Raw genomic sequence first — 16319 nt, 5'->3', positions numbered from 1 at the left:
ATTAAAAACATGGGCTGTGTTTTACAAAACACGACCCGTGGTCACCTTCTGGTCAACAAAAAGTCAAAATCAGAATTTAGGTTAAACTGCCAAAGACCCGCAGCATGGGGTCGTGCTTCCGAAAGCACGGTACCGTGCTGTTGCAAAACATGGGGCGCCCGCCTCGGCTACCTGAGAATAACATACTAAAAGTGTCAACACGGGGTTGGTGAGTTCACAAGTTTATATAAAATAAAGCATTTGCGTTTTGCGTTTTGCATTTGCATTACCAGATAATGTTAAATCAATTATATATCTATAGGTAGCTAGCCTATAAAGCAAGTATTACTAAGTGTTCGACACCGAAGCTGACTGTTTATCAATTGCCTTGCCACCAGGTCTATCCCGACCATGGTAAAGTGTTAGCCAAGATTACACCCACTCGACCTCCAGTCGAGTTTAGCGTTGGGTGGGGTTTGTCAAACCCAGTAGTACTACTCAACAGTGACTCGCTATTATCCAATACTAAACGGTTCGATGTTGTGAAGGACTTCAGTTGTTTCGTTTGCCACTTGGCCTTTACAAGTGATATATAATCTAATAACAAAATCTAAAGCGTTTCGGAGTATGTATTCTCCCCCAAGTGAAAAACGTTTAAAAGAGTTAAAAGGGGAACGTGAAACTCACTGTTTGCGAAGAATTCAAAAACAAGTCACCCAAGTGATGCGCGTCACAGAAAATCCTCACTAGCGTTCTAAAACAACAATGAGATTTTCTAAGTGTTGTAACTATTATCGAGTCTCTAGACTCGGCACATAACACCTATGCATAAGATACGTTTCGTGTTTCGTTTGTGAATTGTGTGTGTCTCAACAAACACATTGGTGATACGTTACATGTGTGAACAACTACTTACGTGTCAAGTATTAATAGTGTACATTACTAGCAATTATTCCCCACAAGGGAAATTTAGTCAAAACATAGCAATTATCTCGCAACAAGCACGTTTCATGTATTTTCATATAGTTCAGCAGCTAGTTTCATCAAGACAGAATTCTACTTGAAAGATTACTCTATTCAACAGATCATAGCATATCAATTAATTCACAAAAAATCGTCACAAAGCACACATGAGTTAGGTTTCCAGAACTATTTTTATTGTATTTTTATTCCACATAATTTACTCACAATGATCAAAACATTACAGCAAACTCACAGCAGTCAAAATCATGCGCAACAGAATGTTATTTGTTATTCCCGTTAAATGAAAAATCCAATTAATTCAAGACCAATTGGGTTAGGTTCTTAACTCAACAAGTTAACTTCCAGAAGTGGAACCAACCCATTTTGTCTTGTAGTTCATGAGGTATGATAATTACAAAACAGCCTAACAGCAGGTCTCACAATTCAGATTTGCACCTCAGTTTTGTAAAATAATAAAAGTTAACTTTTACTCGTCCAAAAATTACAAACTTGGACTTTATAGAAACTAGACTCAACCTAGTACCCTGTAGTGTTAACAATCTCGACCAATTTCCACATTAACATTTAGTAACAGTTGTCTAAACATAACTTACAATCTGTCCAGTACCAGTTTTGACCTTTAATCACATTTAAATTGTTTAAGCAAACAAAACACCTCCAAATTAGGCGTGGTTGGGTTTTCTGAAAACTAGACTCAGAGCACTACCTTTTAGACTCATAAACATTCCAGTTTGGTTTTATATTTAACAAGTTACATCTCGTTCAAGTTTAACTATCTCTGCTGTCAAAACTCAGCAAGCACACATAATCGTCTAACATGCATCCTAAGCATACGACATATCTCCAATCATGAAATAAACATAATTATTCATAAAATCAGTAGTAAACCCTCTAGGGGTTACAAACAATTAATGATTTAACAATCTTTCGCCGTTCAAAATCACATATGACCATCTAAATCAATAACCAAAGCATAATCAATCATCATCTAATCAAAACCAAGCATAAGAACACTTAATACATGATTTACAAAATTAGGGTTTCATGTTTATACCTTAAAAACACAGAAGCAAGCAAGAGGAAGGTGAGAGATGCTTAGAAACGAGTGCGGGATGCTCCGATTATGAAGAACCAAGCCAAAACGAAGGTGATATGGGTGTGGGTGGTGGCTGCCGTCGCAAAGATTGAGAGGGAGGGGGAAGGTGAGGCCGATCGGGTTAGAGGGAGAGAGGGAGGGGTTAGGGTTTTTAATATTATTAATAATAATATGTTACATCAAGGCCCCTCAAATTCTAATTATTACTTTTCTAGCCTAAAGTAAATTGTTTGCATCTTGAGTTAACGTTTTATACAATATTATCAAATAACACATAAGCCTAACACATAATTATCACATAATTATTGTTTGGATGTTTTTCGTTCATTCACCAATGGTTTGCGTCAACTCGTTTGCGTTTCGGTGCAATCCCGAAAGACTACATATGTAGTAATTGTCAAGCGTCATTTAAAACCCTAGTTTAAATATAATGAGATGTGCGTTATAGATCAAGTGATCTTAAGTTTGAATTGATGGAGTTTGGATTAACGGAGTTAACCTGAAATTGACTAGTGTCACAGTTTTCCAGAACCGAGCTTTTATGCTTGCAAGGATACATTGATTCAAGTTAATAAGTGGAATAGATACAAGACTATTGTGAAAGGCCCATGGCGACGGGTTTTGAGTGAAAAAGGGAAAGCTATTACCGAATAAACAAAGGAATTCTTAGCCTATTTCTCTTTTAAGACAAGAAATTTGGACATGTGGATGAACAAGCAATCGAGTTTAGGTGTGGGGGTGAGTGGTATACAACATCGGTCACCCAACTGGGGGTAGATTTGGGAATTTACACAAGTGAAGAAACAGACAGACCAATTTGGTACGAGGCTGCAACCACATTCGCAGACGAAGATGTTGATGAAGACGCAGTGGTAGGAAAAACACGGGTACAAGCATGGAAACAGTTAAGCTACGGTGATGAAACCTACATTGTAAGCAGCTCAAAGAGCATGACATTACGCAACCCACTAATGAGATACATTCACAGATTACTTAGCCACACTGTCACTGCTCGTGGTCAAAGTGAAGGGGTGGTAAACTTGAGGGATTTATGGTCCCTGTATTGCATGAAGAATAACACACCTTGCAACATCACTTATTTGTTCAGCCAACTGTTCAGAACAAATGCAAATGCAAGGAGCCCAAACACCCCGATCTTTGGCGGACCATAGATCTATAAGCTGTATAAAGCTTACCATGTAGACACAGAGGGGACCCGTAGCCCAGACCCGATTCCTCTTAACCTTGGTTTTTGTATCAGCATACAGATGGCCCAACAGATCAGCAGAGACCCGGAGGTGTGGAGATTTCATGATGCCCATAACCAGGTTTGGGATCCCGAGGACCCGGCCGACATGATGATCCAAGACGTTGCGAGAGGAGAGGAGGATCTCCACATCCACAGACCCGCCACCGCATTTACCACCAGCAAGGAGGCTCATCTTCATCAGGGGCCAACCCTAGCTCGTCATACGATAGCAGATACTCATTTGAAGGCCTATACGGGCTCATTGACCAGTTCCAAGCTAACACTACTGCCTCTTTTGACAGGTTACAGGATAAATTGCTGCCTCAGACGCACAACGGGCAGCTGAATATGCAGAAATGAGGCGAGAGATTGACCGTTTGGGATATCGCATGGACATGCAGTGGGGATCGTTCGACCCGGACACGGGTAACTGACGAGCAGCGACAATGGTAGGTCTGGTAAGGGTATGGGATGGGCTGGTAGTACCTATATAACATTCTTATCATGTTAGTTTGAACAATTTACATTCTATCACTTGTTTGTTTGGTTGGTTGGATACTTTTTATGGCCGTAGGTGCCAAGACACTTTAGTAGCTACTTATTTAGCCCGTGTGGGCAGAGAATGGATGATTCCATACCCAATTTTCAGCAGATTTATGCTTAGTTGTTTGTGGTTGTTTGTAGTTTTATATTATACAGGTACAAAACAAGAAAACGCACGAAAAACATGGGACGCTCTGTCGAAATTTTGTTAACCCGTAGGAAAGTACCTTTCAACTAAACCCACCATACGTAATTAGAATTTTAATCTTCTTATGAATCTTTTCACATTGAGGACAATGTGAGATTCAAGTGTGGGGAGAGGAATTACTGGACCAATTGCTTGATCAACTAATTATAAAATTCTCTATTAAACTATAATATTTATAGCAAACAAAGACTATTTTTTATAATCAAACAAAAAAAATATCTAGGAGAATTTTTTGCAAATAACCAAACTAAAAATTAATTATAACCAAAAAAGTGAAAAAGTAAAAAGAAGTTTTGTAATATTGAGAATATGCAAAATATGGCGTTTATAGCCAATCCCTCCGTTACTGTGAGATAAACCTCATACCATATAAATATTTTTCGGAAACATTGAGTGAGTCATATGTTTCATGTGACTTAGAACTTGTCACAAATAGTCATTTCAAGGACACACGAAGCATTTTATAAGGAAGAAGGTAATATCACTACAAACCCTTCAAACCGTTCCGCAGATTACAAAACCATAAACCAAAACCTTACCACTTTATCCCTTACAAACCGGTAAAATACAACACTGGTCTTTCAATTTAAATTTCCTTTGCTGCATACATTTCGCAAAACCTAGGTTACCTCTAGAACTTAAGGAGATAATTTTTCTCATTAACAATAAGGTGAGAAAAAAGTGGCGCCAAGACGAACAAAGGCCCCCATTATGTGGAATTTCCAAAAGCGCAATGAAAAGAATAGCAAAAAGATATGAACAATGCTTAGGATGCGGGAACTGGTCCCACGAAGGAATATGTAGAAAAAGTCAAACTCAGTCTCAATATGAATATACCGAACTAATGAGGGTGGGGGCTATTAGGCTCAAAGCCTAACGATCCATTAGAATTGGAAGTTATGTTCAAAGCAGATTGAGGAAGAACTGATTCACATCCTCGACAAAACTGGTCTTGACGATCTGACCTTAAAAGAGTCATTAGATTTGTTTAAAAAAAATTCAAACGGGAAAAATAAAGCTGACCATTGAAGACATCTTAAGATTCCCGACAATCAACAGAAGTTGTATTTACCATCCTCATTAACCTAAACCCTTGAACCACCACAAAATACCCAATCCCGGTTCAGACAAAACCAACCCTAATTACCTTCTGATCTATGCAACCCTTCACAAAGGTGGAGATTTGAACTTGTTACAGACTTATTTTTCACAGGTCACATTCTGAATAAGAGTGTCCACATCCATACATCACAGGTATGATCAGATATTTAAACCGAGTGTGAGTGAATATTATGAGAACGTGACGTTTTGCATAAACAAAAGCTTATAAAAACAAATTACCTTTTTATATATCACTACATATATTCCTATGATTTAAGGTTGGTTATTTTGTTCCCATTCTTTTAGAACTCTTTTGGGGATTTAAAAGCTATAGTACTAAACTTGCTATTTTTAGAAAATATTTATAATTAGCTTGCTTGAGGACAAGCAAGATTCAAGTGTGGGGATGTTTGATGTACATAAAATTATACATATTTTTAGCATCAAATAATCTCTAAAAACTGCAACTTCTATCAAATAACATAGCTCAGAAGGCTACTTATCATAATAAAATACAATTTCAGGTAAACCCAAGCCTCAAACGAAGAAACAAGCGAAAAGACAAAGAAAAACGGAAGAAAACACAAGAAAAACAAGAAACACGCCCCCATGCTTCTGAACACAAGAAAGGACAAAAATCTACAAGAAAAGACAAACACTGAAGAAGAAAGCACGGGTCGTGCCTCCTCAACCACGGGGCCGTGGTCACCTTCAGATAAGACAAAAAAATAATTCAGCACATGTCATTAAAAAGGAAGGGGTCGTGCCTCAGAAGCACGCCCCCGTGGTGAGTCATCATGTACGATCTGACAACATGCAACTGGCCACCTGGACACGGGACCGTGCCACATGAAGCACGGGGCCATGCCCCTCTCTCCAGACAGCCTACAAATAGAGGCTTAAGTTGCACTCACTTGGTGTGCTTGAAGAAGATTTTTAAACGAGTTTCTCTTATAAAAACACCCATATTACACTCATATTGAAGATTTTGTGAGAAGTTTGAAGGCTTGGAGGTTATCATCATCATCCATCACCATAATCCATTATCATTAAGAAGGGAGGCTCATCCACATTTGGTTAGATTGTTCTAGTTTAATCATGTGTCTGTTATCATCATCTCTTTTTATGTTCATAACAACGCTCATTATGAGCTAAACTCCATTTACCATCTATAATCTATGAAGAAGCTTTGTTTTACTTGATAATTATGTGAAACATGTGGTTCAGTTTGGTATAGTACATGGTTATTTTGCAATTATCCATTGATAAAGAAATGTTTTATCAGTTTAATTCAATACATCAAAGTTGATGATTTATAATCATTCATGGTAATTCATGTTCTTGGAAACTAGAAATGGTAAAAAGAATACTTTGATACATTATTCAAGATAAAACATGGATCCTTATGTTGTACTTAGAAATGATGAGATATAAGATATGATCTATTTCTCTAGTTTTGATAATTCTGAAATAACATTGTTAACACGATTGCTTAGGTTATCATGCTAGTTAAAGAAATCATATGTTAATGGAATGTGTGATTATAATCTAATTAAATCAACCAAGGGGAGGTTGTATGAGTTAACGACAACCACTCGAAGTTGTTAAGATTGGTATTTGAGAAATCGAAGTCAATCCTAATCGTTCTACTATACCAAACTGCTTGTCTACTTAAATTGACATTCTCGTGGTAGCATATTATTAGGAAAGGATGGACTTTAAAATGCGCATGCTACTTTCTTTTATGTCATAGAATATGTTCACTTAGAAATGAGGGACTACTCTATCATATATTATTAGGACAAGTTTATCACATGTTTATTTAATAATCATCAAGGAATAATGGAGTGGATTCTTGATATTAGATGGTAAACCTTTATATAATTAAATTACTCACTTAAAATTTTTCTTCTTGTCACCTATATACTATGTATTTCTATTTTATAAAAAGTTTAAAAATCAATCTCAAAATGATTAAACATTCCAATTAAAGTAAGACAAAGATTCATTATTAGAAACATTTGTTTCCATGAATCGATACTTGGTTCTTACCAATACTATTATACATATACGATAGGTACACTTGTCTATTTTGTGTGTGTTTAGTCTTAGTATAAATCACTTTTATAAATTTAAAAAACACGATCTTGTGCAAAAGCTAAACCCCAATAAGTTATCATTTTATCAACACAACACAACACATCAGAATGGTGAGGAGCATTATCAAGTGTATGGACCACATGGTGATTAATGTGTTGTGAACATGAGAGAGAAGTCTTGTACTTGTAGGATTTGGGAAATAACTAGGATACCATGCAAGCATGTTGTAGCAAGCATTTGGGTCAAAAGAAACCATGACAGAAGTGTTGGCATACTAGAAACATTTGTGAATGATATTTATGGAACGTAAAGGTGGAAAGTTGTTTACAATCAAAAGGTCTATCCATTGAATGGTATATCCATGTTGGCAAAGTCACATGTGCCAATCATAGTACCACTCAAGTACCATAAACCCATTGGGAGACCAAAAAAGTCAAGAAAAAGATCTGTTGTGGAAATAGAAGAAGAAGGCCCAAGTAAGAAAAGGAAAAAAGGGTCAATATGGATGTTCAAAGTGTGGGAAAAAGGGTCACAATATCAGGTCTTGTACTGCAAAAATTGTTACCAATAAATCAACCAAAAAACCAACCAAGAAGGCTACCATAAAGACTACCAAAAAACCTCCAATAAAGCAACCAAAAAAACAAAGTAGGGTTGTTTTCTATGTTTAAATTTTGTTATTTTGCTTTTTAAAAAGACTTTGTTTTGTGTTTGTTTCATGTCTTGAACTTCTGTTTGGATGTTTGATTTTTTGTGTATTTGTAATGCTAAGACAAGGAGCTACTTTGTTTCACTATGGTATTTAGTGTTATGTTTGTGTATATGTCTTTGTTTCACTATGGTATTTAGTGTTATGAAAATGCAATATGGTAATTAGTGTTATGTTTGTGTATATATCTTTGTCTTGTGTTGTATTTTTGTTGTATATGGAGATTTAGTGTTGTGTTTGTGCAATATGTTGGTTATAATTTGTTTGTCTTGTATATTGAGGATTTTGCATTGGTAAACATGTATAATTTGGATGTCTTGTATAATTTGGTAAACATGTATATTTTGGCTATCTTGTATAATTTGGCAAGAGATATATAACATGTATATTGGTAAACATGTCGATTAGTAAATAGATAATCATCATGGATAACTGTCATTGGAATAACAGGGCGAATACATTTTCATTGAACAAAAATTGCACTATTAGCCTAAAGTTAAGACATGACATACAAATGAAGTACAAGGCATACTTTTTATTTGCCCTTAGCATTACATTACCCACAATTGAACTACAAAGCTAATAAATCTTGAATGCAATTAACATTGCAAAAATACCAATCCATGTGAGTATCAGATACTCCTTGAATCTCTTAGCTTTAGCTTCAGCTTGTTTCAAGGATTCTTCCGTCTTGTTCTTGGATCTCAACAAACCAGATATGATGATCCTTCCCCTTTCACACATCGGAGGGTCAAACCAACCAAGGAACGAAAATCTTGATGACTGAAAGACAAACCATAAGCATATGAAAATTGTATGTTTCTATAAATCAGATTTACATTACCTTGTTAGGACAACCATAAAAACTTCGACCATGATTCCTTTCAGTCCAAGATGTTATTAGAATAGCTTGCTTGCCACACTTACAAAGCTTTATCATCAATCGTTCTTCTCGCATCCCAATTTAGATAAAATATTGAAGCCCTAATTTAGATCTGTGATGAAATTTGAAAAAGTGTTATGTACGAGCTGTTATAACAGGTCAGGAGGTATAAAAAAGGGGCAGGGGAAAAGACGATTATGCCCGTAACGTTTTATGCACATGGGGCTAGTTTACGGGAAGAGTTAACATGCTTTAGCTTAAAGAACAAAAACCATGGCAAACATGCAAATAAAGAACAAAAATTGAAACTATTTTTGATAAACGACCCATTCCATAATTTATATAATTCAAAAGGACAAAATTTGTAATTTTTTCTTAGATATATTAGATTTCCGTTATGCGTTTGTAATAATGTTAGACGAACTTTTACCATTTCTATAAAATCTAGTTTGATTTTTTCTATATGACCCGACCTAGTTTTAACCGGACTGAATAAATTTTTACATGAGATCTCGGATTGTGGCAAATCACAAAGCACGTGAGGGAACATGGGTTGGTTTTTGTGTCCTCATTGTGGGTCATAAGTCTAACTTGTCATTTTTTGATTTTAAATTCTTGACCTAATTTCACAAACAAAAATAAACGAAAGGGATAACAAATCAATAAACATCATACACATTTTATATAGACTAAAACTCAAGTAAATAACACCAAAGAGATTACATGTTTATATAAGGTGTCATACGAAGGTAACATGTCGACATGTTAGTAAAAGATTTTAATGGCATACATTTACATCTTCAAAGTTGTCATCTCAACTATAATATGTTGACATATTATTAAAATCACTTGTCATTTCAATATTTCTATAACATTAAGTTGCTTTTAAGATATCTCAAATTAACTAGATTATTATTTTAAACTGTTTATTTCATAAAACAATCAATAGTTTTAACAAACACTCTCTTCTAAATCCCTTTTATTAAGTTAATCTAACATTTATCAAATTCAATGTATTAAAAAGCAGATTCTATAATTAATCCAAAAGTTATTGATGCCAGAAGCTGATTTACGAATCTAACTGACCTCACATAAATAAATCCGTAAGATTAAACATACCACATACTATTATCATAACAAGGTTCATCATTTTTAACGCGCAATGTGCCAACACTATACCAAAACACTATATCTTCATATTTTTATATAATCAATCAGGGTAATGACAACACTAGCAAGATAATATTGATAATATGTCATATTTGTTGACTTTTCAAATAACTAGATAGCTCGAAGCTCGCTCGAAATTCAACCGAAAAAAACTAAAAAGATTAGCTCACTCAAAATCAGCATGATTTGTAAACGACTCAAGCTTGAGTAAAGTTCACTCATAATGTTGACTCACTCATTTGACTCTTTCAAACTAGCCCCAAACCTTTTAACTTTAAATTCAATATACCATACAAATCAGGTTTTTAAGAAAAAAACGAGATCAAGAAATTCAAATCAAAACAGTCACTAGTATTTATCGAACATTTTCCTCGGTACCAGTACCGAAACCGATAACGTGTGGTACCAAGAATTTCAGTACGGGCATCAAGTTTTTTCAAAAAGTCGAGATCAATATCAGTACGGTAACAGTAACTCGACTATATAGAGTTTGAAATTTGAAAAAGGATAAAGATGTTTATATATATATATATAAAAAGGTAACTAAGTGGGCCCATATAAGTTCCAAGATCCCACAACCCCGTGGCCTCAAAATCAATCATCTATTCATTCTTACTCTCATGGAGTCATCGTCTTCCTCCTCAGACGACTCTTTGGATCCTCCTGCACAAACCCTAATAATAACTCACCATTTCAACTTCATCAATACACTCTATTATTAACACACTCTATTTATTTTTATTTTTATTTTTACTCGTATTATCTAGGGTTACAATACACTCTATTATTAACACCTTATTCACTTTCTTTCAATTTTGCTCCGATTCCATCATTTATTATTATTATTATTATTAGTTTGAGTATATAAGCAATAGACTTACTGACTTAGGGTTTAATCGGACAAACAAAGCTTATTTACGATCATGTCGGTTAATTCTTCGCACTCCGAGCTTGCGAAAACCGAGCAGATAATCACCGAATTCTTCGCAAAGAGTTTGCATATCATACTCGAATCCAGGTCTCCGTCCGTGTCGTCGCGTAATTACAACACTGAGAGGTTGTATTCGCCTCACTCGTCCACTTCGAGTATGAGACCTAGGGATAAGTGGTTCAATTTGGCTCTCAGGGACTGTCCTGCTGCGCTTGAAAACATTGATTTCTGGCGCCAGAGTAATTTAGAACCGATGGTGGTGGATGTCGTATTGGTTCAGAGGCCGGGTAATTGGGACTCGGCTAGAAGCTCACCGAAAGTGGGACTTGAAAGGAACTTATCGTCGAAAGAGTATCGGTTTCCTGGTATTTGGAATGAGTTCGGGTGTGATGGAAGTTATGGAACTAGTGAAAAGATTATTGAGAGATGGATCGTGCAGTATGATAATAATAAGAAGGGCTGCAAAGACGGGTTGTCTGGGAATAATAATAATAATAAAAGAACGAGCTCGTCGTTGTCTGGGAATAATAATAATAAAAGAACGAACTCGACGAGCTCGCACGCGTTATACAAGAAGTCGATTTTGCTTTTGAGATCGTTGTATGTGACTGTTAGGCTTTTACCTGCTTACAAGGTATTTCGTGAGGTAAACTCGTCGGGTCAGATTCGGTCGTTTAGCTTAATCCACAGGGTGTCTTCGTCTGTTGAGCCGTTCACCCGTAAAGATGAAGCTGAAATGCAGCAGTTTGTGTTCACTCCTGTGGATACTTCTAGTGGTAAACTTTGCGTTTCGTTATTGTATCTTCCGTCAATTTCGGACACCGCTTCTGAGTCGTCCACACCGATGTCCCCACAGTTTATACCTGATTATGTTGGTAGCCCGTTAGCAGATCCGTTAAAAAGACTGCCTTCACTCTCAATGCCACAATATTCACCATCGTCTTCATCATTTGCAAGGCGACACAGTTGGAGTTATGATGCAAATAGGGTGTCAGCATCACCACCATCGGCATTACCATCGCCTTCACCAACGTATTCAGAATCAAGAACTTTGCAGGCTAAATATGGCAGCCATAGGCCGCCTGTTAGTTCAAGATACACTTCATTAGAACCGACTCAGGGTCATGTGAAAGATGTTGGTTATGATGAGTATTTTCCTTCTCCTAATTTCTCACCGTCCCCATCTCCGTCACCGCCTGTTGGAAGTAATATGTTGAAGGTTCTTTTAAGATCTGATAGCGCACCTGTTTATATACCTGCTTCTCGGCTTGGGGACGCACCTTTATCTTGCAATAAGACGGTTTTGCCCTTTTCGCCTCCTCTTAAAGGCATTAGACCAAGTCTTTCGTTAGTGGAGAGGAGCTCAAATATTACCACAACTGCTGGAAAGGTACTTTAATAATGCAATTATTTGTTAGCTTTCTTCATGATCTAGAATCACCTCAAACTGTGCTCAAATGAGATATGATCAAAATATCACAAGGATGTTTGAAATGCAATTTTTATAACTCTATTTATCTTTGCAACTTACCATGTAAAAGAATTATCATCGGGTGTTCTATTCAAATTAGACAAAAACACATTAAGTACATTAAATGTGGGCGTATTTTGTCGTTTAATGATCAATATAATGACAAATAATGATGTCATCAGCACTTTTGCTTGTGCTGGTCATTGTCATGACTGATACTTCATTTATTCGGATGCTCAGAGTTATAATTATTTTGCTTGTTTTAAAGTTGGGATTTTTGTTATTTTAATTCAAAGCCACATAGACATGGTTGATAAGAAAGTTCCTAAAATACAAGATAAAGTGGATTGTAATTTGTATGGGCCACATGTACCGGAGTTCACCGGTTATAGTATGTTGTTATAATATGGAGTTATGCATAAAAATGGCTAATTAAGTTATTTTGCATGATTTAGTTATCTCTAAGGGAAGAAGAGATTGCAAGGATATCTGGTGTGAAGATTTTATCCAACGACTCCCCGCATAAATCTTCTTCTAGAAGCTTTAGTAGGTTATCATTTGAAGATAGTTATGATGACTCAGATTTTTCAGGCCCCTTTGTCTTGGATGACGATGGCATAATGGATCCTGGTAGCAGGTATGCAAACATAACATTGGGTCCTGTTTCTAGCACGGTGTTAAAGTATTATGTTGATTTGTGAACTTGTTATATATTCTGTTCCATAACATTACATAGGAGATGAGGAAAAACAGGGAATTAGAAGGTGCTATTAGTTATGAGTTATTGTGGGGTTTTTCATTTCTGTTAGATTTACTCGTTTAATGAACTTATGCTTATTCATTTTTTTGTTGAAAAGGCTAGTTGTGTTATGTGTTGTCGATTAGAGTCGACAGAATATAATCTTAAGTTCTAAAACTAGTTAATTTTAGCTCCTTCATTAGTTATCTTTAGTTCAGATAATTCATTCAATCCATGTGACACTGTGGGGCCCATTGCTTCAAGGTCTTATTTGCTAGACTGTTTTAGTAAGATGCAAGAAATAAGGGTAAACAGGCGTTGTGTGAAGAAACTTTGTTTATTTTGTGTTTTGATATTGTTCAAGCCTGTAGAACAAATGAATATGGTTGGTTCATGACTTCATGGTTTGGTTTTGGTGGGTTGGTGGTTAAAACGGCTTGGGCGATGGTTTGGTTTTCTGTTAGGTTTAGTAACAGAAGTCTCATAAGTCTTGTTACAGTTTGGTCAAGGAGGAATTTAAATATTTACACTTGTTAAAAACTTATGTCAGCTATTATGCTTCTTGGCATATCACTGAATTACTATATATTTAATGCTTATGTATGTATGTAGACAGTATACACAAAAGACCCTCAATAGTAGTCAATGTCATCTATGAAATGGCAATGCGACCTTGATATCACTTGACTGGTGAAATAGATGCTTGTCGAAAATATGTAGGATATCTCTACTACAAGTTTGATACTTATTCTAGGAAAGTGATAACTAAGTTTTTGTCATATAATTAACATAAATATGGAAGATTAACTATTAATATTTGTAATGATTATTTTTTATAATCAGACTTCTTTGGTCACTTGGATCAGATTTGTCCTGTGTCATAGCCTAAGCAGATATCATTCTTATATTTATAAATAAAAATGTGCGAATGCTATTTAGTATCGTTGACATTGCAGATGCATAGATATGCATATTTCAGATCTCTGTTAATTTGCTAAGAGGTACTTTGACTAAATATTCATCTTCATTTTGCTAAACGGCATCTGTCGAGTTTTCTGTTAATAGTTAGTGTCAAATATGCTAATAATAGTAATTTTATCTCACTTGTAAATTAATATTCGTTTTTAGAAAATAATTCAGGAGGTATTATGCATTGAAAACACTTTGGGCGACTTTCGACGTGTTTTGACTTGTTGACGCACATCCTAACATGACTTTTTTTTTCTATTTTGTTATTCTTTTTGAATTTCAGTAGCAATTTTGAAAACTTGCATAATATCATATTTACCCAATCAAAAAAGTTAATATCAAATATACCCATTGAAAATACTTAATTTCATGTTCACCCATTTCATTAAATACCATTTATAATATGACTATTATATCCTTCTCAAGAGAAGAGTATTTTGAAAATAGGTATATTTGATATTCTGAATTTTGTTGGGCAAATATGCTATTATATCAAGTTTCGAGGGGGTATTTGATTATCGCTTTGTTTTACTAATTCGGGTACTATAATTTTGCCTTTCTTTATGATTTAATTTCCATTTATGCTTATTTTAACACTCTATGATCTTCCAGACCCTGTTCATCTGATCGATCAGGAAATCTAGGCACACCGCATGAACGTATAAAATCACAAGATGCTGCAGTTGGTGCTCTTGTTCAGATGTTAAAAAAAGCACCACCTCTACAACAAGACCTGAATCGGTCACAAAGCGTGTGCAAATCTTCAAGGCCTGAAAATTCATTCAATCAGATTCAAGTTCATGATGACCACCCAGAGCCACCTCTTGGTTCTTCAACCATGTCATCTTCTAGGGTTACTGGCATCAAGACCACATCTGATGCATTAGAGGAGCTCAAAGTGTATATGGATGTGAAAATGATGCTGTTAAGGCCATCCGGTAAGCCCTAGAATGATGCGTGTGGAAAACATTGATGATGATCTTGTTTTGGTTTTAAAGTCGAGTGTTACTCTATTATAAAAGTTGGTCATATGGTTGGTTATATTCGTTTTGTTATATTGGGGTTGTCTTTGTACATATTTTAACTATTGGTATATATGGTAGCTTTCATTACAAAACATGGCTTATTGATTGGTGCACTGGGCAGTGGGCAGAAGGGGTATTCCAGGAATAAAAAACAATAGCAACCAGGCCATTTTTGTCTTTGTTTCTTCTGCAGCACTTGTGAAGATCTTGATTAAAATTATTTCACTAGTTGTTTTATATCCAGTCATGACCAAATAACTCAGAACAAAAACAGAAACATAAATACAAAAATAAATAGGTTTAAAAGATTTATAATACCTGGCATAAACCTAGACACCTGTGCTAAATTGGTTAATGTATCGGGTTTTAGATTTTTATAATTAATCTGTTTGATTAGCTTAGGTATTGGAAAATACAAATAACAACAAGTCCTATTAATCCGCCACTATTCAACTACCCTTCCAACGTTCGCTTGACCACGTGCGAGCGGCTTCCAATAGCGAGATTTAAGGTGGACCAAGTCCTTTAGCCGTTACTCCTGTAGAATAATAACCTACACATATGAAACAATTGTTAATAATATTAACCTCTGAGGATCCTTGATCTTTGACATGGTCCTGGAGCTCTTCGGGAAGATAACTGATCCAGACATATCTTCAAGGATAATATATCCTCAGCAGAGAAAATATCAGCCCTAACAATTGCCCCCAAAATGGCGGGTGATAGTGGAACACAGCTGTCATTTTGAAATTCAAACTTCTGCGAAAACTGGATGATGGGACGGTTGGAATTATTTACCATTTAGCCCCCAAGATAATAATAACCGTCTATATATGCCGCCCTATATCTTTGATTATAACCACACCTTCAGCCGACGCATCAGGTATCCTTCTTACTTCTTTCCTATTTTCTTTTACCATGTCGACTGCTTCGTCTTCTTCTTCTCCGTCTCCCTCTAAACCTTCCGAACAAACCTCCGATGACTCTGAGTTAACGGAAATGGACCCCAATGCCTGTTAGCTAACCCGTCTGCCGAAATTTGCAAACTCACTGATCCAGAGGTTGATGACTTCCGCACACTGTTTCCTCCGAAAACCCTATTCCGACTCTACGAATCCAGCGTCCGATGTGATGTATATTCCAAGGTCTGGGTTTGTTTTCC

At 35.9% G+C, this 16319-nt stretch overlaps 1 protein-coding gene across 1 annotated transcript; it reads left to right on the top strand.

Moving 5' to 3' along the window:
• Positions 1-10810: 10810 nt before the first annotated feature.
• On the top strand, positions 10811-15288 carry LOC143564350 (autophagy-related protein 13b-like). The gene is made up of 3 exons (XM_077051654.1): positions 10811-12343; positions 12880-13061; positions 14745-15288. Exons 1-3 carry the CDS (start codon positions 10946-10948, stop codon positions 15079-15081), a joined length of 1917 nt encoding a protein of 638 aa, XP_076907769.1. The 5' UTR covers positions 10811-10945; the 3' UTR covers positions 15082-15288.
• The last annotated feature ends 1031 nt before the right edge of the window (positions 15289-16319 follow it).

Source organism: Bidens hawaiensis, unplaced genomic scaffold, assembly GCF_021521415.1.
Source record: "Bidens hawaiensis isolate Kalapana, Puna unplaced genomic scaffold, B.hawaiensis_p1.1 tig00021989_1, whole genome shotgun sequence".
Taxonomy (NCBI): Eukaryota; Viridiplantae; Streptophyta; class Magnoliopsida; order Asterales; family Asteraceae; genus Bidens; species Bidens hawaiensis.
Note: the sequence above shows the minus strand (reverse complement) of the source record. Positions and strands in the feature narration are given on the sequence as shown.